The sequence below is a fragment of the Salmo trutta genome, chromosome 4, assembly GCF_901001165.1.
Source record: "Salmo trutta chromosome 4, fSalTru1.1, whole genome shotgun sequence".
In the NCBI taxonomy this organism is placed as follows: Eukaryota; Metazoa; Chordata; class Actinopteri; order Salmoniformes; family Salmonidae; genus Salmo; species Salmo trutta.
This window is the reverse complement of record NC_042960.1, coordinates 2482487-2509872: the sequence shown is the minus strand read 5'-3', so window position 1 is coordinate 2509872 and position 27386 is coordinate 2482487. Positions and strand designations below refer to the sequence as shown.

Sequence of the window (27386 nt, the reverse complement as noted above, 5' to 3'; positions counted from 1 at the left end):
TCAAATGAACTTGCAAATTCTGTTACTTGCTTTAATGTCAAAATAGTATGAATTTGCTTAGAAACATATTTATTTCCAGAATCTTTAACCTGACCATATGTTTGAATATCTGCAGTAGTTTGAGCTCATCATCAGGGTTTTCAACGAGGGGCACCATTGCTTCAAGTTCCAGCGTGTCCAGTAAAAGCATCAGTGGCACCGTGTAACAGAATAATACAATATTAGAAAGAGAAAAAGTGGTAGAGCAGTGACACTTCCGCTTCACGTTATTTTCTCTCAGGCCCCGCCCCGTGTCTCGTCCAATCAGAGAGCTCGTTTAGAAGCGCTTCAAGAGAACATTATTATGGTGGAGAGATCGACGGCACCGGGGATCAGACCAAGAAACGGATCGAAATCCACGTTTACCGTTGATAGACCATCTGCAGTTATTGTAACGATCGATTATTTTATTGTGACTGTTTTGACCGAGAAGCAAACACAATTCCGACATCATCCGATACTGCTTTGCAAAGACAGGTAAACCGTTGGATATCCGGCTTATTCGGCCATTACATAAATCATGCAGGCAGAAATCCCCCGGTAATGAATTTAAGGTTGTATTCTGAGCGAGCTCTTCCATTATTAACACTACAGTGTCTGAGGGAAAGTGCAATCAAGCTCGTTTTGTTTTGATGATCTGTCTTGCAGCAATTTATATTTTCGCTGTTTATGTCAGTCAGCTTAATTCACCAGCTCTATTTGTCAAGTGTAGAGGAGCGAGCAGCTGAGGGCATGGCTTATCGCCACACAAGGTGCTTTAGTAGCGGCCGTCTGCCTCAGCGACACCAACATTGGATCCTATAAACACCCCGTAGGATCGGGATTAATGATAGGGCTACAATGTAGCTAGTGTTGATTCATTGTAGCCTATCAGATTCAGAATAAGCTATTGCAATGAGGTGGTGCTGAAATATTGCGATAGAAAAATTAACAAGAGGGGGAATGGCTGACTATAGTTGAAGGTTTTCCTGTTGACTTGGATGAACTATAACGAATAGGCTGTTCTTAAACGACTTCCTTCTCTCCCTGACAGTGACAGCTGTGGTATTTCTGCATGCAGCAATAGGTTCCATCGCGGCTAGGACGAGCCTGCATCGACTGAGACATTGTGATAGGCTGGCTATAGGAGAAGAAACCGGCTGTATGCACCTCCGCCTCCTTCCTCCACCGTCAGCAGCGAGGACAGTACTGTTCAGTGCCTGCATCACCCGTTAACGGGATGACGAAGTGAACCAAGCCTCCTCACGCACCGAACGCTGGATTCCGCATGAGGACTGAATGAGTAGAAAGGGAGGGAGACAAGAGGTGATGGCGATGCTGATCTAGTGAGGAGAAGGGAAAGCCTTTTCATTTTCCCGATTGATTTATCAGGACCTTAACATCCGACACGGGGACTCTACCGGGGCTTCAACAACCAATTAATCCCCTCGCACGAGGGAGGACATTTGTCATTCCGAGGCGATGGGAACCGCGCGTGGATGCCGGACTGCGGTTTAAACGTGCAAGTGTCTCTCTGTGAAAGCGCTGCTGTGATGGAGCACGACGAAAGTAGCGACGCGGAGGTTGCTGCCGAGCCCCTGCTGCACGGTATTCACGCGCCCAATCGGATCAGGCCCTCGTCGTACCGGGCACTGCGGAGCGCCGTTTCCAGCCTGGCGCGCATCGATGACTTCGTCTGTGAGAAGATCGGGTCAGGGTTCTTTTCAGAGGTCTTCAAGGTGAGTCTTCAATGCAAGTTATTAACAAAACCAGTTAATTCATCACTGTATATTATTATATTGCAATGCTTAAAAAACTATGTATAGGCTCCTTGTATATATGTGCAGCATACTACTACTTCTGCCATGATCCATGAGGTCTGAACCTTGATGGCACAGAAAGTAGGAGTGTGCCCAACCTTTGAGCAAGGGCATCACCTCCTCAAGTCCAGCTTGCTACACAAGGTTCATCATAATATACAGGTCTATAGGTCACACACAGGAAAATATGTGTAGGACTGTTGACAGCAGACATCACAACCTTGTTATTCTCAGTATAGATGACAGACCACCCTATGACCCCCCTGAGAGACACATCTCATTAGTACAGCTGCTAGGATCAAGTTAGTCCTTGCTCATGACTCTCCGTTTCATTAAATTACACATAAGTAATTGGAGGAAGGCGTCTTCTGTAGGGGGAGTTTAAGCGTCCCACCCTAGTCAACAGCCAGTGGAATCGCGTGGCGCAATTTCTCATGACTATTTTACACCATTTTAAAGACAAGACTCTCGTTAATCTAACCACATTGTCCGATTTCAAAAAGGCTTTACAGCGAAAGCAAAACATTAGATTATGTCAGGAGAGTACCCTGCCAAAAATAATCACACAGCCATTTTCAAAGCTAGCATATATGTCACAAAAACCAAAACCACAGCTAAATGCAGCACTAACCTTTGATGATCTTCATCAGATGACACTAGGACATTATGTTATACAATACATGCATGTTTTGTTCAATCAAGTTCATATTTATATCAAAAACCAGCTTTTTACATTAGCATGTGATGTTCAGAACTAGCATACCCACCGAAAACCTCCGGTGAATTTACTAAATTACTCATGATAAACGTTCACAAAATACATAACAATTATTTTAAGAATTATAGATACAGAACTCCTTTATGCAATCTCGGTGTCAAATTTTAAAATAGCTTTTCGGCGAACGCACATTTTGCAATATTCTGAGTACATAGCTCGGCCATCACGGCTAGCTATTTTGACACCCACCAAGTTTGGGACTCACTAAACTCAGAATTACTATTAGAAAGATTGGATTACCTTTGCTGTTCTTTGTCAGAATGCACTCCCAGGACTTCTACTTCAACAACAAATGTTGTTTTGGTTCCAAATAATCCATAGTTATATTCAAATAGCTCCGTTTTGTTCGTGCGTCCAGGTCACTATCCGAAGGGTGACGCGCGAGCGCAATTCGTGACAAAAAAATTCAAAATATTCCATTACCGTACTTAGAAGCATGTCAAACGCTGTTTTAATCAATTTTTATGCTATTTTTCTCGTAAAATAGCGATAATATTCCAACCGGGCAACGTTGTATTCATTCAAAGGATGAAAGAAAAAAATTGAGAATTCTCGTGAATGCGCATCTCAGTCTCACTGTCCCCAGGCTGACCACTCGCAAACAGAGCTGTTGTACTTTGCCCAGAGACAGCAGACACCCCATTCCACTTTCTGGCGGCTTTAGAGAGCCAATGGGAGCCTTAGAAAGTGTCACGTTACAGCACAGATGCTGTATTTTCGATAGAGATGCAACAGAAGGACAACAAATTGGCCTGCCATATGAGTTCTGTTATACTCACAGATACCATTCAAACAGTTTTAGAAACTTTAGAGTGTTTTCTATCCAAATCTACTATTTATGCATATTCTCGTTTCTGGGCAAGAGTAGTAACCAGTTTAAATCGGGTACGTTTTTTTATCCGGCCGTGCAAATACTGCCCCCTAGCCCCAACAGTTTTTAAGAGCCGTGCGGCTTGGTCTGAACATTAAAGCACTCGAGTATAGAGAATCATTGTACCATCCAAACCGCTGTGAAATATCTTTTCAATAACCAAAAATATTGTATAGTCAGCTGTTTGAAGTTGGTGTTCAAAACCGAAAGTAAAAGATGCAAAAGCGAAACTTAAGAACGGGAAGCATAGAATTAGCACACATAGAACATATCTACTGCTTTTTAGACTTGCGCTCAATGTGGTGACAAATCTATAACTCACATTTCTATGCTAAAAAGTGACATTTTATACGGTTAGGGTTCCCACACGGACATATCTCCATGGTACAGCGCTTGTTTACCGAAAACAGACAGAAGACTGAGTGCACTGCCTGTGCTAATTAGCAGTCTCCGAACACCAGTGTAAATGGAAAACAGACGCCACAAACGTGTTGTCACTGAAAAATACTGTCGGCTGCAACTGTGTTAAAAACAGTGTACAGTAAGTGTGTATTTTGCATTTGTGAAATAATGTTGATGTGAAATGAAAGTAGAGAGCTTTACGTTTCTAGAATCGTACGACAACTGAGAATCGATTCATGTTAAGATGGATTATTTGGCTGTTTTGGCTGACAGAGCCAATATCCCTCTAAATAGAACATGTAAGGTCCTTGGACTATAAGGAGTAAGGTTATTCTCTTTAGTCCATTGTTGGGCAGGGATCTAGCCTACTTCTTAGTGACCGGTTCGTATACACTAACAAAAGGTTTCGACATGGTGAAAGAGGTGGGAATCTCTCCTGCCAGAGAGGTGTGTGTCTCAGTGGCACTGTGCCCTGCCAGAGAGGTGTGTGTCTCAGTGGCATTGTGCCCTGCCAGAGAGGTGTGTGTCTCAGTGGCACTGTGCCCTGCCAGAGAGGTGTGTGTCTCAGTGGCACTGTGCCCTGCCAGAGAGGTGTGTGTCTCAGTGGCACTGTGCCCTGCCAGAGAGGTGTGTGTCTCAGTGGCACTGTGCCCTGCCAGAGAGGTGTGTGTCTCAGTGGCACTGTGCCCCTGCCAGAGAGGTGTGTGTCTCAGTGGCATTGTGCCCTGCCAGAGAGGTGTGTGTCTCAGTGGCACTGTGCCCTGCCAGAGAGGTGTGTGTCTCAGTGGCACTGTGCCCTGCCAGAGAGGTGTGTGTCTCAGTGGCATTGTGCCCTGCCAGAGAGGTGTGTGTCTCAGTGGCACTGTGCCCTGCCAGAGAGGTGTGTGTCTCAGTGGCACTGTGCCCTGCCAGAGAGGTGTGTGTCTCAGTGGCACTGTGCCCTGCCAGAGAGGTGTGTGTCTCAGTGGCACTGTGCCCTGCCAGAGAGGTGTGTGTCTCAGTGGCACTGTGCCCCTGCCCTGCCAGAGAGGTGTGTGTCTCAGTGGCACTGTGCCCCTGCCCTGCCAGAGAGGTGTGTGTCTCAGTGGCACTGTGCCTCTGCCCTGCCAGAGAGGTGTGTGTCTCAGTGGCACTGTGCCCTGCCAGAGAGGTGTGTGTCTCAGTGGCACTGTGCCCCTGCCCTGCCAGAGAGGTGTGTGTCTCAGTGGCACTGTGCCTCTGCCCTGCCAGAGAGGTGTGTGTCTCAGTGGCACTGTGCCCTGCCAGAGAGGTGTGTGTCTCAGTGGCACTGTGCCCCTGCCCTGCCAGAGAGGTGTGTGTCTCAGTGGCACTGTGCCCCTGCCCTGCCAGAGAGGTGTGTGTCTCAGTGGTACTGTGCCCCTGCCCTGCCAGAGAGGAGGAGAGGACTGTATGATTACAGGAGAACAGGTCGCGCTCACTGCTCACACTAAGCTGATTACCTCTCAGGCCATCACAGCCTGTGTGTTTGTGTTTACGGTGTGTTTACGGTGTGTGTGTTTACAGTGTGTGCATCTTCAATTTAAACTATAACTTCACTGTGGACTGAAGGTGTGATGGTGAGCACATCAGTGTGTGGGGACGTGTGTGTGTGTGTGTGTTTGTTTTCAAACCTCAAGGTCAGTGGCTGCTGTATAAATGCCCATGTTGTTATGTCTCCCACCACAGACTATTAACATGACAGTCAATGTGTTCACTGGGCCAAGATACAGTACATTACTGATACACAACATCAATGTGTTCACTGGGCCAAGATACAGTACATTACTGATACACAACATCAATGTGTTCACTGGGGCAAGATACAGTACATTACTGATACACAACATCAATGTGTTCACTGGGCCAAGATACAGTACATTACTGATACACAACATCAATGTGTTCACTGGGCCAAGATACAGTACATTACTGATACACAACATCAATGTGTTCACTGGGCCAAGATACAGTGCATTACTGATACACAACATCAATGTGTTCACTGGGCCAATATACAGTACATTACTGATACACAACATCAATGTGTTCACTGGGCCAAGATACAGTACATTACTGATACACAGCTTCAATGTGTTCACTGGGCCAAGATACAGTACATTACTGATACACAACATCAATGTGTTCACTGGGCCAAGATACAGTACATTACTGATACACAACATCAATGTACAAATCTGCATCTGAACCTCCCTCTCTCTTTCTCTCTCGTTAGGTGGGTCTGAACCTCTCTCTCTCTCTCTCTCTCTCTCCCTAGTTAGGTGGGTCTGAACCTCTCTCTCTCTCTCTCCCTAGTTAGGTGGGTCTGAACCTCTCTCTCTCTCGCTCTCTCTCTCTCTCTCTCTCTCTCTCTCTCTCTCTCTCTCTCTCTCTCTCTCCCTAGTTAGGTGGGTCTGAACCTCTCTCTCTCTCTCTCTCTCTCTCTCTCTCTCTCTCCCTAGTTAGGTGGGTCTGCAAATACAGTCCAACCTTTCATTTGTTTGCACACTTCAGTTTGTCTTGGATCAGAGCCTTGATTTCCTTCCTCTATAAGTTAGTCACATCCCCTATGGGTGGAACTGGGGTGTTTATTTTCTACACGTGTGTGTGTGTGTGTGCGCACCTCCCAGTATGTTAAGGTTGTACTTTGCTTCTGAAGGGTGTTATCATCATGCTGTCAGAGTGGGAAGTGTTTATTCAGTTAGTCATAAAACTGAACTTGGAGATGAAACATTTAAAAGGTTAAATATATATTATGACCTCATGCATGGTGTGGGGCAACTTCCTGATAACAGACATCAACGACAATAGAATTCAAATATGCCAAGGCTGACACGATTGGCTCTTTCAAATGTTTACGCCCTCCACTGAGGCATGCTAGAGGGACTTCTCTGACCAACATCCCATTGACAGCCCAACTAGCCAATATCTGAATGTTATTCCTAACCTTAACCAACACTTAACCCTAACCCTATTTTAACGAGTCAACATTGGTTTGCTGGTCAGCCACGTCCCTTTAGTTTTTCCCTGAGGCTCAATTGGAAAGCGGCAGTGGAAACAGTCTTGGTGGATTAGCATTTTGTGTTCGTTGATTTCTTTCAGCAGAAAGTAGTGCACTATACAGGGATTGGAATGGCGTGATATTTGGGAGGAATACTATGTTTAATGCTGTTCACTAGACCTGATTCTGTTCACTAGACCTGATTCTGTTCACTAGACCTGATTCTCAACTTGACATATGCATCACAGGAGTGGCTTCATGTAAATTAGGCCCATGATTTAATCCCCATCTCTCTGTCTCGATCAATGACACAACGCTCATGCCGTCAATAGTTAATATTCACAAATCATTTGATTAGCTTGTCAACATCCTGTTCTTGCCTCATTCACCCTACATGATCCTGATTGATTAGAATACAGGTCAATGATACTAAAGCTGACAGTGTTTTGCATTGGTCTTTGCAATGGAAATAGTTTTACAGCCAGTGTTTTAGTCCCACGTCATATTGGTTTACATTTTAAGAGTTGACTGGTGTGGTATTGCTTGAAAGTGTTTGAGGGTGTGTGTTTGGAGGGGGTGTGTATACTGTAGTCTGTGTGTGTATACTGTAGTCTGTGTGTGTATACTGTAGTCTGTGTGTATACTGTAGTCTGTGTGTGTGTGTGAGATTTAAGAGGCTGAGACTGTCTTGTCTATGTTGTGATGTCACAGTGACGGTACCCTGGATTTGTGCAGATCAAGAGGGGTGATGGGAAATCCAGAAAGCCTATTAGTGCGGAGCGGCTATTAAATACACACACACACGCACGATATGTTCTTCTATCCTCTCGGGGACCTAAAATTAATTTCCATTCACAATCCTATTTTCCAGAACCTTAGCATGTAACTGTAACCCTAAACCTAAGTTAAAGCTTGGTCGCAAATGGGTCTTCCAAATGGACAATGACCCCAAGCATAATTCCAAAGTTGTGGAAAAATGGCTTAAGGACAACAATGTCAAGCTATTAGAGTGGGCATCACAAAGCCCTGACCTCAATCTTATAGAAAATTTGTGGGCAGAACTGAAAAAGTGTGTGCGAGCGAGGAGGCCTACAAACCTGACTCAGTTACACCAGCTCTGTCAGGAGGAACGGGCCAAATTTCACCCAACTTATTGTGGGAAGGTTGTGGAAGGCTACCTGAAACGTTTGACCCACGTTAAAATTTTTAAAAGCAATGCTAACAAATACTAATTGAGTGTATGTAAACTTCTGACCCACTGGGAATGTGATGAAAGATATAAAAGCTGAAATAAATATTTCTCTCTGCTATTATTCTGACATTTCACATTCTTAAAATAAAGTGGTGATCCTAACTGGCCTAAGACAGGGAATTTTTACTAGGATTAAATGTCAGGAATTGTGAAAAACTGAGTTTAAATGTATTTGGCTAAGGTGTATGTAAACTTCTGACTTCAACTGTATGTAAGAATACCATAGTACCCTCCAAGCTCATCACTAAGCTGAGGGCCCTGGGTCTCAGCCCCTCCCAGTGCAACTGAGTCCTGGACTTCCTGACAGGCCGACCCCAAGTGGTATAGATAAGCTACAACCCCTCCGCCACGCTGATCCTCAACACGGTGGCCACACAGGGGTGTTTGGTCAGCCCCCTTCTGTACCCCCTGTTCACCTATGACTGCGTGGCCATGCAAGTCTTCAACTCAATCATCAAGTTTGCTGACGACACTACAGAGGTAAGCCTGATTACCAATGATGATGAGACAGCCTACAGGAAGGAGGTGAGGGCCCTGGCAGAGTGGTGCCAAGAAAATAACCTCTCCCTCAACGTCAACAAAACGCTGAGAAGACAGCAGAGTGAGCACGCCCCCATCCACATCGACGGGGCCACAGTGGAGAGGGGCAAAAGCTTCAAGTTCCTCGGCATGCACATCACTGACAACCTTAAAAATGGTCCCTTGGCCTCCCGAGTGGTGCAGTGGTCTAAGGCACTGCATCGCAGTGCTAACTGTGCCACTAGAGATCCTGGTTAGAGTCCAGGCTCTGTAGCTGCTGGCCGCAACCGGGAGACCCATTTGTCCCATTGTCGTCCGGGTTAGGGGAAGGTTTGGCCGGCAGGGATGTTCTTGCCCCGTCGCGCGCTATCGATTCCTGTGGCTTGCCGGGCGCAATGCACGCTGACACGGTCGCCAAGTGTACAGTGTTTCCTCCGACACATTGGTGCGGCTGGCCTCCGGGTTAAGCGAGCGTTGTGTCAAGAAGCAGTGCGTGGGTTGTTTTTCGGAGGACACACGGCTCTCGACCTTCGCCTCTCCTTAGTCCGTTTGGGAGTTGCAGCAATGGGACAAGACTAACTACCAATTTGGATACTATAAAATAAAAAATAAATTAAAAAAACGATTACATTTTATTTTTTTATTTTTAAAGACATATAAAAAAATTGTCCCTTCACATAGAGAGCGTGGTGAAGAAGACACACTGCCTGCCCTCCAGGACATCTACAGCACCGGTGTCACAGGAAGGCCATGAACATAATCAAGGACCTCAGCCTGTTCACCCCGCTTCCATCTAGAAGGTGACAACAGTACAGGTGCAACAAAGCTAGGCCATAAGACTGTTAAATAATCTCCACTAGCCGGTCTCTGCCCAGTACCCTGCCCTGAACTTTAGTCACTGTTACTAGCTGGCCTCTGCCCAGTACCCTGCCCTGAACTTTAGTCACTGTTACTAGCCGTCTACCACCCGGTACTCTACCCTGCACCTTACAAACTGCACTGGTCACTTTACATTGGTCACTTTAATAATGTTTCCATACTGTTTTACCCCCTTTATATACTGTATTCTAGTCAAGACTCATCCTATATAACTACTGCTGCACACCTTTTCTATTCATATACTGCTCATAATGCCAAGTTCAAGTTAGTCCCTCCCTGTTTCGGTCCACTTTCTGTCATTTAGTTTCTAGTGAAACTATGGTTGTCTCTAGTGAATACCACCCAGTCCTCTCTCTCACCATCTCCATGGTTGTCTCTAGTGAATACCACCCAGTCCTCTCTCTCACCATCTCCATGGTTGTCTCTAGTGAATACCACCCAGTCCTCTCTCTCACCATCTCCATGGTTGTCTCTAGTGAATACCAACCAGTCCTCTCTCTCACCATCTCCATGGTTGTCTCTAGTGAATACCACCCAGTCCTCTCTCACCATCTCTATGGTTGTCTCTAGTGAATACCACCCAGTCCTCTCTCTCACCATCTCTATGGTTGTCTCTAGTGAATACCAACCAGTCCTCTCTCACCATCTTTATGGTTGTCTCTAGTGAATACCAACCAGTCCTCTCTCACCTCATCTCTATGGTTGTCTCTAGTGAATACCACCCAGTCCTCTCTCACCATCTCTATGGTTGTCTCTAGTGAATACCACCCAGTCCTCTCTCACCATCTCTATGGTTGTCTCTAGTGAATACCACCCAGTCCTCTCTCTCACCATCTTTATGGTTGTCTCTAGTGAATACCACCCAGTCCTCTCTTTCACCCCATCTCAGCTTGCCCTCCTCAAACCCTAAGCACAGATCTAGGATCAGCTTGCCCTCCTCAAACCCTAAGCACAGATCTAGGATCAGCTTGCCCTCCTCAAACCCTAAGCACAGATCTAGGATCAGCTTGCCCTCCTCAAACCCTAAGCACAGATCTAGGATCAGCTTGCCCTCCTCCTTGGGGTTCACGAGTGGCGCAGCGGTCTCAGTGCTTGAGGCGTCACTACAAACACCCTGGTTCGAATGTAGGCTGTATCACAACTGGCCGTGATTGGGAGTCCCATAGGGCGGTGCACAGTTGGCCCAGCGTCGTCCGGGTTTGGCCGGGGTAGGCCGCCATTGTAAATAAGAATTTGCTCTTAACTGACTTATCTAGCTAAATAAAGGTTAAATATTTTTATTTTAATAATAATCTCTATGGTTGTCTGAAGCAGTGCTGCTCTCTGTCTCCCCCTGCAGGTGCAGCACAGGATCACAGGCCAGGTGATGGCCCTAAAGATGAACACTCTGGCCAGCAATAAGGCCAACATGCTCAGGGAGGTCCAGCTCATGAACCGGCTCTGCCACCCCAATATACTCGGGTATGTCTAGAGCTAGACACACACACACACTGCATGCACAATGTACACACTTGGCTATGTACAGTGCATATTGCACAGCTGCCCTGTCACCCTCGCTCAGACCATTTAGTAGTAGCACTGTGTTGTTGTCACAGATGGAAGGGGTTAGTTATTATGATCTTTGTGGTTGTTTTGTGTCTGTAGTAGCCTACCTTTGCTGTGGGTAGAACTTGCATCAACTCTCAACAGCTCCACCCATGGGAAAAAACACAACTGCTGTCAATTAGCTGGCTAGCTAAAAACAAAAGAAATGGTCTGGAAAGACGGACAGGCAGAAAACTAGCTAGTAAACTGCTGCAACCATTATCAGACAGAGAACAGACACATAAACTCTCTTCAAAGTTTAAGACATTGTTGGAATCATTGAAACTAGGTTTCAAATCACATAGTTATTTTGAGCTGTATAGATGATGTATTTTGGATGTTTTCAGTGTATTTTGAATGCTTTCCCTCTCCCTCTCTGCTCAGGTTCCTGGGAGTGTGTGTACACGAGGGCCAGCTCCATGCTCTAACTGAGGTAAACTCATCCTGATTCTGTCTCTCTGGAGGGAGTCCTTGCATTTTATCTTCCAGAGACAATAGTGTCCATGGTAACAGAATAGGCTGCATGCATGGGCCATAAAAAGTAATGAAGATGAGGGTTGCGTTCCATTTAAATAAAATTCTACAAAGGCCTGCAAAGAATATAGGCTAAGGTCTCTACAGAATATTAGGTGCTTACAATGCCTATGGAAATGTTTAATGGCTCACGAACCACATACATTTCGTGTAGGGTTAATGATCATGTAATATGTGTAGGCATGCACAGAATCTGTGTGTCTGGAATGGACTCAATCTCATGAACTGTGTGTGTGTGCTGTTGTCATGGTTACCTACAGTACATCAACGGGGGTAACCTGGAGCAGCTGCTGGACAGTGACAGGTATCTGTCGTGGTCGGTGAGGATGGGCCTGTCTCAGGACATCGCCTGCGGCCTGCAGTACCTCCACAGCAAGGGCATCTTCCACAGAGACCTCACTTCCAAGGTAGGAGATAGGAGCATACAGGGGACCAGACAGACGCACAGTAACACTTCACTTCATCTTGCACTAATCCTCCATTTCATCTTTCACACACACTCATATGCCCTCTCTCTCCTCTCTCTCTTATAGAACTGTCTGGTGCGCTGTGAGAATGGTGTGTTCACTGCAGTAGTGGGGGACTTTGGTCTGGCAGAGAAGATTCCAGTCTACAGGTTAGTGCTATGAGAAGATTCCAGACTACAGGTTAGTGCTATGAGAAGATTCCAGACTACAGGTTAGTGCCGTGAGAAGATTCCAGACTACAGGTTAGTGTTGTGAGAAGATTCCAGACTACAGGTTAGTGCTGTGAGAAGATTCCAGTCTACAGGTTAGTGCTGTGAGAAGATTCCAGACTACAGGTTAGTGCCGTGAGAAGATTCCAGACTACAGGTTAGTGCTGTGAGAAGATTCCAGACTACAGGTTAGTGCTATGAGAAGATTCCAGACTACAGGTTAGTGCCGTGAGAAGATTCCAGACTACAGGTTAGTGTTGTGAGAAGATTCCAGACTACAGGTTAGTGCTGTGAGAATATTCCAGACTACAGGTTAGTGTTGTGAGAAGATTCCAGACTACAGGTTAGTGCTGTGAGAATATTCCAGACTACAGGTTAGTGCTGTGAGAAGATTCCAGTCTACAGGTTAGTGCTGTGAGAAGATTCCAGACTACAGGTTAGTGCCGTGAGAAGATTCCAGACTACAGGTTAGTGCTGTGAGAAGATTCCAGACTACAGGTTAGTGCCATGAGAAGATTCCAGACTACAGGTTAGTGCTGTGAGAAGATTCCAGACTACAGGTTAGTGCCGTGAGAAGATTCCAGACTACAGGTTAGTGCTGTGAGAAGATTCCAGACTACAGGTTAGTGCCGTGAGAAGATTCCAGTCTACAGGTTAGTGCTGTGAGAAGATTCCAGACTACAGGTTAGTGCTGTGAGAAGATTCCAGTCTACAGGTTAGTGCTGTGAGAAGATTCCAGACTACAGGTTAGTGCTCTGAGAAGATTCCAGACTACAGGTTAGTGCTGTGAGAAGATTCCAGACTACAGGTTAGTGCTGTGAGAAGATTCCAGACTACAGGTTAGTGCTGTGAGAAGATTCCAGACTACAGGTTAGTGCTATGAGAAGATTCCAGACTACAGGTTAGTGCTGTGAGAAGATTCCAGACTACAGGTTAGTGTTGTGAGAAGATTCCACACTACAGGTTAGTGCTGTGAGAAGATTCCAGTCTACAGGTTAGTGCTGTGAGAAGATTCCAGACTACAGGTTAGTGCTCTGAGAAGATTCCAGACTACAGGTTAGTGCTGTGAGAAGATTCCAGACTACAGGTTAGTGCTGTGAGAAGATTCCAGACTACAGGTTAGTGCTGTGAGAAGATTCCAGACTACAGGTTAGTGCTGTGAGAAGATTCCAGACTACAGGTTAGTGTTGTGAGAAGATTCCACACTACAGGTTAGTGTTGTGAGAAGATTCCAGACTACAGGTTAGTGCTGTGAGAAGATTCCAGACTACAGGTTAGTGCTGTGAGAAGATTCCAGACTACAGGTTAGTGTTGTGAGAAGATTCCACACTACAGGTTAGTGCTGTGAGAAGATTCCAGACTACAGGTTAGTGCTGTGAGAAGATTCCAGACTACAGGTTAGTGCTGTGAGAAAGTTCCTCCAGATTACAGGAGGACTATACAACTGGCTCCCCATATTCCCATCAGGAATCCACATATAGCCTACAGTCTAGATCAGTTAGTTAAATGCTTTGTACATTCTATTCTGTTTTTCTCTCCTGAAAAATAAATGTGTTCTATATTAATGTGTTATTTCCCTCTCCTCCAGTGACGGGGCTGATAAGCAGCCTCTGGCCGTGGTGGGCTCCCCCTATTGGATGGCCCCGGAGGTGCTGAGAGGAGAGGTCTATGATGAAAAGGTACTAACAGTAGCACAGATAGAACAATGATACAGATATTTCACCGGATGTATAAATGTGAAGCATCCGGTTGGCATTTTCAGTCACTAACAAATATGGTGATGAGAGGAAGCCCAGAGGATTTGGCCGACATTCTGCTAATTTACTCATCGAGGAAACATTTGATCTCAATACTTTTATGTTCCCACAACTACAATCTACAACTACAATCTGTTACGAAAAGAGTGGACAAGATTTTGTAGACTTAACCCTTTGCCAGAGTTGTATTGTTTAGAAGGAGTGCAAAGGCGAATTGAGTTATTCCACATGTGCACTACAGAGTAGGCGTAACCTAACGAAAATATGCAAATGTATGGTAGAACGAGCCAATGGGACCTCGCTAGCTCGTGCTTGGCTCTGCCCACCTCATTGCTTGTTCTGCCCACTATGGCTTATTTGTTTCCATTGGAAACAAACAGTTTCCTGGCTGCTATCTCACTGGTCCGGGTGCATAATTAGACGAAGCAAACACAGTAATATAATGCAGTAATACTATACTATAATGCAATCTGTAAGGACAACTGTTCCATGTCCCTGCTGTGTTATTCTGGTTGTGTCTAGTGGGTTTTGTTAATATATCTGCTGCTAGCAAATGACCAGACTCTTTCAAGATGTATTATTGTGAATATTTCAAGTGAGATGTTATTGATCAGATGTGATTGGCTGACTCTGACCCCTAGGTGGATGTGTTTGCCTATGGAATCATCCTGTGTGAGATTATCGCCCGGATAGAGGCTGATCCGGACTTCCTACCTCGCACTGAGGTACACAGACACACACACACACACACACCCAACCCCACAGTGTATGACAGGCACACAGTTAACCAATGCTTTTCCTTTCTACACAATCACACAAACCTAAATCAAGGCTTTCATACTATCACACAACAAACTGACAGTGTAAACCCTTAATCCAAACCCTTAAACCAAACCCTTTCAACACCACTTTTTTCCACTTTGACCCAGAAAAGAAGTGCCCTCCCTGTCCTTATTGCACATTATCACATGTAACTGCAGTGGAAAACTTGGATATTTAATCACTGCAGTACAGGGCAGCAGTTCCAGCTGCGTGTGAGGTTTAAAGTGGAACTGACAGTGTTTTCACTACTGTAACGAGTCGACCCTGGGTTTATAAGAGCAGATATCGACTCTGCCGCTTGAGCATGCTTTTGGGGCACAGTCGACTTTGGGCTAGAAGGTCGACGGTTCGAGGCCTGCTCCCTGCCTGTTTCATTACACTACTTTGCAGATATGAAACAAACAGACAATCATAATATCAGTAAAACATATCAAATTCCCAGTTCATGCTACAAAACCAACTTTATAAGAGGTTTTAAAAAGAGGTTCTATTTGACTCATAATTCCATGATGTACACTAAGGTATTGTTGGCAGAATTGATGGATGCAGTTCAATTAATTTATATAATTCAACAATGCATATCTTGGTAGTCCAAAAAAATATTGCTATCAGGTTGTAAATCAATGCTGACCTAGTATATTGTTTGCTGCCTCCATCCATTTGGGATGCACTGTTTCAGTGAATGGTCAGTGAGGTGTTCTCTTATGTGTGTCTGGAAGTAGCTAGCAAGCTAACTTAGACAACTGTAGCCAGTTAGCTTGGGTGCCGTTGTGAGGAACACTCGGATCAACCCTACCTACTCCTCAGCCAATGTCCAGTGTCAATCGTGCGGTCTACATTTACGAACAGACAATCTGACAACGCTCTGAATTTATGAACGACTCAGAGTGGCACTGACAAACTGGAGGCAATTTATGAACGCACCCGTAGCTATTTGTCAATGGAATATATTTGACATTGATCAAATTGGCAGGCAAGCTGCAGAAGGACGAGCAGGCAAGTTACTATTCCCCATCGTTTATCAGAGCAATTTTGACGGTCAACTAGCTGAAAAAGTTTGCGAGGGTTTGTCTAATGTTCCCTCATTCGATTTTGGCTCATCTTTCTTGGCTTACATTAGTTGTTGTTCTTGTTGATGTGGATAACTGAGGGAGATAGTATTTTCATGGTTGTTTAATCAATAGGACTGTACAGTTCCCAAATGTAAGAGTACTCCTGTGTTATTTACATATTTGCAGAAATCCATTTAGGTGTATTTTGTGGCTTTAATTATCTAAAGTCGCGCTGTTGCTATTGTCTGTAAACACACAGTCCAGTTAGTTAAAAGTGAACAATGGCAAGCCAGTGTGGCAAATGGCCTATTTGCATAAAGCCCTATGGAAGTTGTTTATTGGCTATGGTGCACCTGACTGCAGAGACTCCGGTCATGGACGAGATTTTTGTATTTATTTTTGTATTTACTGCAGTGTCTATTAATTGTCCAAACACACGGCTGCTTTTCCACTCTATATTTATTGCTATAGAATTTTCACAAATGCCTTACTTAGTATACAGTATGTAATTCCCAAATATTCTAAGAATGTATGACAATGTAAAAATGACAATATCTAAGTGCTCGCTTGTCAGAAATGTTCAAAAAAATATATGTCATATTCTTCCTGGGGGGTCTATATGAACAGATTTTAATGAGATTTCATGTTGCTAAAATGCTGTCAGTTCCACTTTAATGAGTATAACTCTATCAGTGTACAATACTGTATATCTCCATCTAGTGGATATTATGGAGAACTACAACATGTATGTTTTTTAAACCTAGTCAGACAAACTGATTGGCAGGTAGTCGGCTACATTAAAAGATGATGATGATCCTCTGTGTGTGCAGGACTTTGGCCTAGATGTGGATGCATTTGAGAACCTGGTTGGTGACTGTCCAACACCATTCCTCAACCTTGCAGTCCTCTGCTGCAATGTAAGATACAGACAGCCTGACAGATTGACTGACTTCATAATAATTGCATGCATCCATGACTGTGTACATACTTACTGTAAATGCACAGACTGACAACCTAAAACCAACCATACGTTCGAAAAAGTAGGCAGTGTTTACACTCTTCCTGGTCCCCTCACTGTTTCTCCCTCTTTCTCAGATGAATGCAAAGATACGTCCCTCATTCTCTGAGATAGTGGTCTTGCTGGAGGGGATGGAGAGAGGAGAGGAGGAGAGGAAGACGACCATCCCTCTGGGTGATTGTCTCTCCTCAGAACCCACCACCGTCCACATCAGCCCCTACCAACGACGGAGTTCCCTCTGTCGCCCCGGTGACCAGCAGTTGTCATGGAGCCAGTCTGAAATGCTTCCCCCAACGACGCCCCCACTCGGCACCCCGGCCCGGGTCAACCCCTTCTCCCTGCGGCAGGACCTGAACGGGGGCCGCATCAAGCTCTACGACACCCCCAGCAAGTCTGTCATCTCCCTGACCTTCACCCTCCCCCAGCAGCCTGACCCCTGCGCCTCTCCCTCCCTCAGGGGAAACCTCTTACTCCGCGGGCCCCCCCGACGCTGCCAGTCCCTTCCTTGCACCCCCGAGCCGGGACGAACCCTCTCCCTCCTCCGGGACCCCGACCTGCAAAGCTTGGGGAAAGAGGAGGAAGAGGAGGGGGTAGAGGAGGTGGAGGATAAAAGGAGGAAGGATAAGGGAGGGATGGTGGAGGATGGAAGGAGGAAGGAGAAGGGAGGGATGGTGGAGGATGGAAGGAGGAAGGAGAAGGGAGGGATGGTGGAGGATGGAAGGAGGAAGGAGAAGGGAGGGATGGTGGAGGATGGAAGGAGGAAGGAGAAGGGAGGGATGGTGGAGTACATGTCAGATGATTCAGGGCTGCCTCTGGACCTGGACATGGTGTCTCTGGATCCTCTGGAAGAGGAAGACGAGGAAGGTTTTTCTCTGGGGGAGCCTATGGACTGCAGCAAGTCTCCTGACACACTAGAGGGTGCTGTCCCTACACCAGGGAGACGTCTACCACATCCAGCCTCGTCCTCTTCCTCCCTGTTTCTGCAGCCTAACGGCTGGGGCCACCCAGTCTCCAATGCCCCTCCCTCCCTCCCTCCTCTCCCTCGTCTGGACAACAACAACATCTCGGCGATGGTGGTCGTCGGCCGTCCGATTGGCTGGAGGGCTAGCGGCTACCGCGCCGCAATCCCGGGCCCCTCTGCTGGCCCCACCCCTGATCAAGATGAGGTAATTTCCTGTCCGGGCTGCTGTCTGATTGGTCTGAGCTTTCCATCCGTGTGCCTGAAGGGGGTGCCGACCCCTCGCCGCGTTCCGCCCCGACAACCCTACCGGAACCTCAACGGGGGGGCCATCAGTGACCCTTCTGCTGCCACGGCAACCAAGGGACTGCTTTGTTGCGGGGCGAATGGTCTCGCTCCTCCGACCACACCTTGCGTGCCTGGGCTGCCCCTACCGGAGGCACAGTCTTAGGAAGGGCTCCCCCTAGTGGGCTGACTGACCAACAACAACATCAACACCAGTGACATTACTGAGACTTTGACTGGTTCTGTTTATTGACGCTATTAATATTTATTACTATTAGGAACTGATGATGATGATGATTGCTACTACTACCTGAAGTGTGTGTGTGTGTGTGTGTGTGTGTGTGTGTGTGTGTGTGTGTGTGTGTGTGTGTGTGTGTGTGTGTGTGTGTGTGTGTGTGTGTGAGGAGGTGGGGACACTGGTGGTTGATTTGGGAGTAAGAGGGAGAAGCAGAATAGGAAACCAGAAGTGGGTTATTGATGTGAGATCTTAATATATTGGTTGTTGACCTAGAGCCATTTGATAACTGCAGTGTGTCGCTGGTTTGTTCACTAACTTTCTACACTCTGAATCTTTCTATTTTATTCCTACTAATGATTTTGTCAGTGGTCTGGGTGGTGCTTGAGATTTGTATTGAATTCAAACAGGTGCTTCTTCTTCCCTCAAACCTCAGTGTTCTTCCCATAACCTTCTATCATCCAGGTATCCTCTCAGTGTGGGGGTGTTTTTAACAGCTTGTGTAACTTTGAAACAGCATGAAAAGCAATTCTCCTAGCTTATTTACGTATTGTACTGATTACTTCACTCTAAGTTCTGTGTGTGTGTGTCAGAGGGAGAGAAAGCGTGTGTGTGACTGAATGACTAAGGTTTGTCCCCTGATGTCTGTTTTGAAATGTTAGTGGTTCGCAGGTCATTTCCCCGTACCTGTGTGTGTGAGATTAGAGAACTGAGTATAATCAGTTAATATAAAGTTAGTGAGGTGTACATAATCTTTACTATAATGTTTTTTGACACTATTGATGAGAATCTCTCCAGTCTTGATTTCATAGGGCTACTGGTTCCGTACCTGTTGAGGTTAACTCTCTGTATCTGAAATGGCACCCTATTCCCTATATAGTGCACTACTTTTGACCAGGGCCTATGGGGCTTTGGTCAAAATAGGATGCCATTTTTCTGTTGTCCTCAGAGCTTAAGGTGTGTTTGTCTCCCTCTGCTGGCCTGGAGGACCCAGGCACACCAGGCGACTGGCTCAAAGGCTGTCTCTCATCACTCTTCAATGGCTTCCTTTCCTCATACCCTTTCCTTCTAGGAGAAGCTATACCAGACAACATGACCTTTTAGTTATAGACCTGGAGGTTTTTCCTAGTCAGGTCACTTGGTCAGGAAAAAGTCCCAGCCATATTCATATCATATCAACTGAAATGAGGGGGACTTTAAAGGTTTCAAACTATATGGCTATAGCTATTAACATTCATAACCAGTTCTAACCACTTAATCTAGCTAGTGATCTGTAGGAAAGGAAGAAGAGGAAACATAAACCAGTGTATTGGGACGTAGCCAGTCACGCTCAATTGTACTGGTCAGAGAGTATCTTTATTACTTCACTGTTTAAAAAGCATGATTTACAGAGTCTGGACAACTGTGCATACATCCAAATAATTCAACTGTTCCGTCCCATATTGATGATGTCATAATGACAATGGTACAAAAACTGACTCATATGTCCATGGAACAACCGAGGGAGTGTAATGCACTTTCTTTTTTAAAGCTGAGAATCTTGTTGATTACAACATCATTTATGAAATCATGTATGTAGCTAACTAGTAAACCCTTCTGCTGGCTGGGATGTTGGTTGGTCTGTTGCTAGTTGGAATAATAATTTATTATTATGGAAATATGTGTCTGTTCCTTTCCGGAAACAACCCTTCCCCTCTAGACACTTGTAGAGATCTGAGAGGACTTGATAGGATGAATCAATATAGTCATAGCTCCACCTTGCCCTCTGATAGGTGGAATTTCACCATATTGCTTAAACCTGTCCAATCCTCTCAGATCTCCACCAGGGCCTATAGGAAGGGGCTAGTTAGGGGATGTTTCTGGATAGGGCCTCTATTGTTTCTACTAGAACCCTTCCTCTACATGCAAGGCTCTTCTGATTAGCATTGTTACTGTAAGAATCATCATTGTGTGTGTATATACAGTGCATTCAGAAAGTGTTCATACCCCTTGATTTTTTTCCCCACATTTTGTTACGTTACAGCCTTATTCTAAAATGGATGAAATAGTTTTTTTCCACCATCAATTGACTGTACACACAACACTCCATAATGACAAAGCAAAAACAGTTTTTTTGACATTTTTTGCAAATGTATTAAAAATAAACTGATAGTACATTTACATAAGTATTCAGACTCTTTACTCAGTACTTTGTTGAAGCACCTTGTCACTAGTGTAGGAGGCAGTCGCAGGTTTATAACTACTGAATTTATTTAAGCACCATTTATTTTATATCCTATGAACTTCACATGTTGGTGCTCATGGGTCCTTTTACATGGGAATGCCCAGAGGTGACTGATGCCTTTGTTTCCATGGCAGCTGAACCATTTCAACACCATGATCTGGATTTGTCCACTTTCACATTGTTTGAGAGATACCAGTGTTCTCTATGATGAGAAACCAGCCTAGATTGTCAATGATCTGAGGAAGAAGCTCTTCTCCAATAGGTCATTCTAGATGGAGAACATCAGGCTGCACTGCTGTAAACATTCAAACAGATCAGTGTACCAAACAAGCATTTTGTCAACAAGTCTGAAAACCATTCAATTGGCACTTTCACCAGAAAGTACAGGATGGACTAAACCAGTTGATTCCTGGACACCTTTGATGACACTCTTACCAGAGGCTGACCAAGCTTGCAGAGAACTCCTGATGTGTGGCAGCAAAAGTGAGCCCCTCTGTTCTTGGTTGTATCGATGCCAGGATGCTGGATTGTCATGAACTCAGGCTCGGAGTTATGGGCAGGCCTTATGGGGTCTGGCCCGCCCTGCCTCCTTGACCATCCAAATGGAATATATTTATTTGACAAACGTGTCGAGACATAAACACGCATACATTTACATTTTACATTTTAGTCATTTAGCAGACGCTCTTATCCAGAGCGACTTACAGTAATGAATGCATACATTTCATACATTTTTTTTTCTGTGCTGGCCCCCCGTGGGAATCGAACCCACAATCCTGGTGTTGCAAACACCATGCTCAACCAACTGAGCTACAGGGAAGGCATCAAACTCAGATAAAGCATCCAAGCGAGTGACACACGTGTGAAGGTAATCTACTGTACGTTTTTAAGAGATTTGTTTGACAATCAGATGAAAACATCATGACTGGCTGTGTTCATTCCACATTATAAGGGAATACATGTTTAGAGTTAAAAAAAATGTTTTACTATAAAACCCATTAAAAACACAAAGGAGGTCCCGTGGAAAAAAGGTGCCCCTTCATGGAAATCAAATGGCTGTCCATCTGATTCGTTCAGGTGCCGGCCCTGCATTAGGTGAACTACGACCCTAAGTATTTTTATTTTCTTCACTAATCAGAATTTAAGGAATACGTTTGTTGCATGACTTGATGTCATGTTGTTTTGTGTGCAAATGTTACGTCATAAGCTGTTTTAAATATGACTATGGATTCATTGCCATCACCGTTTGGCGGACATTTTGGTGCATTTTTAAATGAGCACCCCTTCTAGGATGTTTTCGTATAATCTATGGAATGTTTGTACCAGGCGTTTATCTGTTGCATGACAGTTTTTATTGATCAAATACCAGCTGTTACGGCAGCCATTTAGAATGTACACAATAACTTGCTTCCTGGTTACACTTGAAATGGGATCCCTTCTTTTCATATCGTCTGAGGAATGTCTGTACCTAATGTCATGTTTGTATCTGCATTGTTAAAAAAACACTTTGCAAGTTCACAGACACTGGCTTAAGGCTCTCTCCCCCTCCCTAAAATAAAAATATACTACTAGTATGGCCTACCGACCATTGTCCATGGTGATGAAATTGGGACATGCCTATTAATAAATCGATGATAGGCCTTCTGCTGTGCCAGGGCTAACCTTTGCTTTAGCTAATGGATAACTGTTTATTGGTAGGCCAATTTGGTCATTTTCTCATGTTAAGCCTAATATTTCACAAAGCTAAACGGCATACTTATCAGATACCAATAGATCGTTTTTTATATATGCACAAATGTGCTGTATATGCCACCCAAACCTTCATGACATCACGCTCCCTTCCAGCTTGGATAGAAAGTTGTGCATAAAACCAGTCTGTTAATGCCAAATAATTCAGTCAGTCCACCCTCAAAACAGTAGCTTACTATGGATTGTTTCATTATGCAGAATATAGCTACAGAATATACAGTGTTTAGATGCTATTTGTATACTTTAAAAAATAAATACATATCAAATAGCCTAACGCTGATGAAAAAAGTAGTCGGCTTGAGGATAAATTCAGCCGCTATGTATTGTTGAACTCAGCAGGTTTTATATGGCTAACAGCCTACATAGATGGGCTGCAGTATTCAAGGTAAATTCAATCCAATTTGAGAGACTTCCCTGGTGTCCTGAAGTCCAACTTTTTTTGTAATCAAATGTTTTCTCCACGGTCTGTAGGTTCAGGTTTCAGGCCTTTATGAGTTTTAGTTTAGAAAAGGATCTCTCCGCATAAGTGACCGTTACAGGGATGTTAAAAACAGCTAAATTACCGTCGCAACATCAGGGAAACTGGGATGGGAGTTGTGCTTCAAATACAGCAGTTCTGTAACAAATGTAATTGAGGTTCTCATTCTCCTTATTTGCAGGCCTCAACACCTTCTGGAAATATATTAACTATATACGAAGCTCTGGGGACAAGTCGTCTGGATACAGACAATAAATTGGCAGATGCAAACAGAATATAATCTTTAGCAGACAAACAGCTCTTGAGGGCTGGAACATAAAAGATCTTTCAATTTTGTTCATACTGGTGAACCGCCGTTTGACTTGTGTGGTTGCAATATCAACAGTCTCTTTTCTCTGGTCTATCTTGGCATGAGTCATTTCAATTGTGTGCAGTGCAATGGACATTTAATGCATTAGACTCTCGGTCTGATATGCTGACCACACCGTCCGTTGCACATACATGTTATTCAATCATTGTATCCACACTGCTTGCGCACGTCAACGAGCGTCTGCATAGCCAGGCGCTAAAATAGAACTTGGTTCTATCGGTGACGCTTTAAGCGCTGCAAGTCCCGCCTCTCCCATCTCCTCATTGGTTTATAGGAGCATAGTAGGGATGGACGATATATTGGTAAGCATATCGGAATCGGACGATATTAGCATCGGCCCGATGTCTCGTTTAATGCCTATGTGCAAAACCGATGTCAAAGCTGACGTGCATACATATGTAACGTAGGTAGATGACGTAATGACGCGTTACCAAATACAGCGCTACACGTGCAACACAGCATTCCTAACCTAGCCCACAATGTCTGCGGTGTGGATCTATTTTGAAGTTTCAAAGGAAGATAACAAAAAGGCCAAATGCAACGTTCTCTGTCTTGAATGATGTTGGGTTTCGCCGACTGGTTAAGCACCGGTACACACTACCAAGTAGGCGCTATTTTTCAGATGTTGCCCTACCGGAGGTACACAGTATTGTTAAAACACACTTGCTAGGTACGTCACTGCTATTAGCTTCATGACTGACATTTTGACCAGCGATGTCAGCCCCATGAGCATGCTGAGTCTGACAGCACAGTGGGTCGACAAGGATTTCGTACTGAGGAAAGCCGTATTGCATGCTCAAGAATGTGCTGGTTCTCATTCAGCTGCTGCCATTTCAATGGCATTTGAGAACATGTTTGAAACTTGAAACATGAACACACTTCTAGCTCCATTCAAACAACTGACTCGAGAAATAAGCTCATCAACTGCATCTGCAGCAGACATGAGACCCTCTGTCCTGGCATTGAAACGCCTGCTCAACAAAACTGCTGACACACCTTGGGGTTAAAACTTGCAGAAGTCCTCTAATAGAGGCTGTGAACAAGAGATTCGATGGCATTCTCTCTGAGCCTCTTTACTGTGTCGCCACCATGCTCCATGCTAGCAACAAGGACAGCTACTTTTACGTGAAACGTTACATACACAGCTGGACAAAATGGAAACGGACACGGTGACAGTGCGCACCGAGTAAGAGAGGCCATGGACAGACAGAGCTGAAACTTCACTGTATGATGAAATCCTGGTTGAGAATGAAACGACTGAACAAATGAACAATGAAACAGCAAGTAAGTGAAATAAATCAGTTTTGATTATGTTTTACTGGTAATGGGGACATACGTAAATGCCAACAAAATAACTTTTTGGTCAGTGTGTTTGTGTTAAATATTTAACTGTACTAGAATGCTTAAAAGGCCGCTAAATGTTAAATGTCGGTTATCGGTAGTGGCATCATTTTAATTGTCAGAGTAGAGGACCTTGTGCATTTCAGGTAAAATAACAACCTAATGTTTAAATCCCAGGACAAATTAGCTAGCAAAAGCAAGCTAGCTGGCTTGCCATAAATATTTTTCAACCTTTCCCCAAATGAATATAGTTGGTTCATTGATATTTCAACCTGCGTGTCCTGACCGTGTCTTGTGTGAGTGGACAAATATTTTGCTGGTTTAGACGGTATGTACTGCCTGAAGGGGCAGCGGCCCCTAAATGGCATAAGCTGCTCATCAACAGTAACGTTGGGCCCAGGGTTGTAAATCAGGGGAAGGCAGTACACTCATTTGTCCCACACTGACCTGATTGCAGCTAGCATGTCTCTCTGCCGCCGAGCTGGTCTGGTGTCTCGGTTATCAATGCCTTCCCTCCAAATTAGTGCAGTCCAGAATGATTTTCTTGACGATGTCTGGGATAAACAGATCAAAAGAAGACTTTATGTCCTGCACATGAGTAACCGCCATCCGCGTTGGCCTTGGTTGCATCCTTATCAGATTAGCAGCCATGTGGGGTGGCTCATTCCTTGGGCAAGAAGACCATTCAATTTCACCATTTTTTGACATCCATATTCCTCCTCCTGCAGGCTGCTGATGAGCTGGTTGCTAATGGGCTGGTCCTGGGGCTGGCTGCTGACAGGCTGGTCCTGGGGCTGGCTGAGGGTCAATCTCATCCTCTTCTTCCAATTCACTGTCAGACTTCAAATTGAAATTCTTCAGCTTCCAAAGTGGAAGATGCTCCTTCCACACTAGCTTCTCTCGCTGCAAAATTATTTCTAAGGCCCCCTGAGCAGAGATTATTTTTTCCATACTGATTGAATGTGGTAAGGAGCCACACATGCAAAGCTATTTGTTGTCACTCCCCCAATTTGCACCTGGCTGGGGTCGAGTGTGGGGAAAATATATTTTTTTTTACTATGTATCGAAATAATGTATTGTAATAACATTGTGCGGGTTCCCGCAAGACATTGTAGTTTCACACACTACAATAGGTAAAGAGTGCGAGAAAATCGGGAGACAGGCAGGTAGACAGACAGGTTATTGGTGCTATGTTGAAACAGTAGGCCCAGGGAGGAGGAAGACAGACTGAAGGCACACAGCAAACCTTTTTGTTACATTTTTTTGGTTTTCAACTATACACACACTTTTCCACACTTCTATTACCCACAGGTCCAGTGGACCCAAACACCACATATGTAATATACATGTGTACGTTTACATTTACATTTAAGTCATTTAGCAGACGCTCTTATCCAGAGCGACTTACAAATTGGTGCATTCACCTTATGATATCCAGTGGAACAACCACTTTACAATAGTGCATCTAAATCTTTTAAGGGGGGGTGGGGTTAGAAGGATTACTTTATCCTATCCCAGGTATTCCTTAAAGAGGTGGGGTTTCAGGTGTCTCCGGAAGGTGGTGATTGACTCCGCTGTCCTGGCGTCGTGAGGGAGCTTGTTCCACCATTGGGGTGCCAGAGCAGCGAACAGTTTTGACTGGGCTGAGCGGGAACTGTGCTTCCTCAGAGGTAGGGTGGCCAGCAGGCCAGAGGTGGATAAACGCAGTGCCCTTGTTTGGGTGTAGGGCCTTATCAGAGCCTGAAGGTATGGAGGTGCCGTTCCCTTCACAGCTCCGTAGGCAATCACCATGGTCTTGTAGCGGATGCGAGCTTAAACTGGAAGCCAGTGGAGAGAGCGGAGGAGCGGGGGGACGTGAGAGAACTTGGGAAGGTTGAACACCAGATGGGCTGCGGCGTTCTGGATGAGTTGTAGGGGTTTAATGGCACAGGCAGGGAGCCCAGCCAACAGCGAGTTGCAGTAATCCAGACGGGAGATGACAAGTGCCTGGATTAGGACCTGCGCCGCTTCCTGTGTGAGGCAGGGTCGTACTCTACGAATGTTGTAGAGCATGAACCTACAGGATCGGGTCACCGCCTTGATGTTAGTGGAGAACGACAGGGTGTTGTCCAGGATCACGCCAAGGTTCTTAGCACTCTGGGAGGAGGACACAAGGGAGTTGTCAACCGTGATGGCGAGATCATGGAACGGGCAGTCCTTCCCCGGGAGGAAGAGCAGCTCCATCTTGCCGAGGTTCAGCTTGAGCTGGTGATCCGTCATCCACACTGATATGTCTGACAGACATGCAGAGATGCGATTCGCCGCCTGGTTATCAGAAGGGGGAAAGGAGAAGATTAATTGTGTGTCATCAGCATAGCAATGATAGGAGAGACCATGTGAGGATATGACAGAGCCAAGTGACTTGGTGTATAGCGAGAATAGGAGAGGGCCTAGAACAGAGTCCTGGGGGACACCAGTGGTGAGAGCGCATGGTGCGGAGACAGATTCTCGCCACGCCACCTGGTAGGAGCGACCTGTCAGGTAGGACGCAATCCAAGCGTGGGCCGCGCCGGAGATGCCCAACTCGGAGAGGGTGGAGAGGAGGATCTGATGGTTCACAGTATCAAAGGCAGCAGATAGGTCTAGAAGGATGAGAGCAGAGGAGAGAGAGTTAGCTTTAGCAGTGCGGAGAGCCTCCGTGACACAGAGAAGAGCAGTCTCAGTTGAATGCCCAGTCTTGAAACCTGACTGATTAGGATCAAGAAGGTCATTCTGAGAGAGATAGCA

General features: G+C 45.2%; 1 protein-coding gene across 1 annotated transcript; it reads left to right on the top strand.

Moving 5' to 3' along the window:
- Positions 1-357: 357 nt before the first annotated feature.
- Positions 358-18389, top strand: LOC115191575 (dual specificity testis-specific protein kinase 1-like). Its single transcript, XM_029749365.1, has 11 exons — positions 358-516; positions 1073-1757; positions 10877-10998; positions 11506-11554; positions 11916-12062; positions 12189-12271; positions 13920-14010; positions 14730-14813; positions 16793-16879; positions 17058-17615; positions 17967-18389. Exons 2-11 carry the CDS (start codon positions 1518-1520, stop codon positions 18387-18389), a joined length of 1884 nt encoding a protein of 627 aa, XP_029605225.1. The 5' UTR covers positions 358-516; positions 1073-1517.
- The last annotated feature ends 8997 nt before the right edge of the window (positions 18390-27386 follow it).

What these genes read in the sequence shown, in the direction of transcription:
- LOC115191575 (XM_029749365.1), top strand. Translation starts at nt 1,518, where the DNA reads ATGCCGGACTGCGGTTTAAACGTGCAAGTGTCTCTCTGTGAAAGCGCT. An exon ending in TCTTTTCAGAGGTCTTCAAG is followed by an intron (nt 1,758 to 10,876) that starts GTGAGTCTTCAA and finishes CTCCCCCTGCAG; the next exon opens with GTGCAGCACAGGATCACAGG. An exon ending in GAGAAGATTCCAGTCTACAG is followed by an intron (nt 12,272 to 13,919) that starts GTTAGTGCTATG and finishes CCTCTCCTCCAG; the next exon opens with TGACGGGGCTGATAAGCAGC.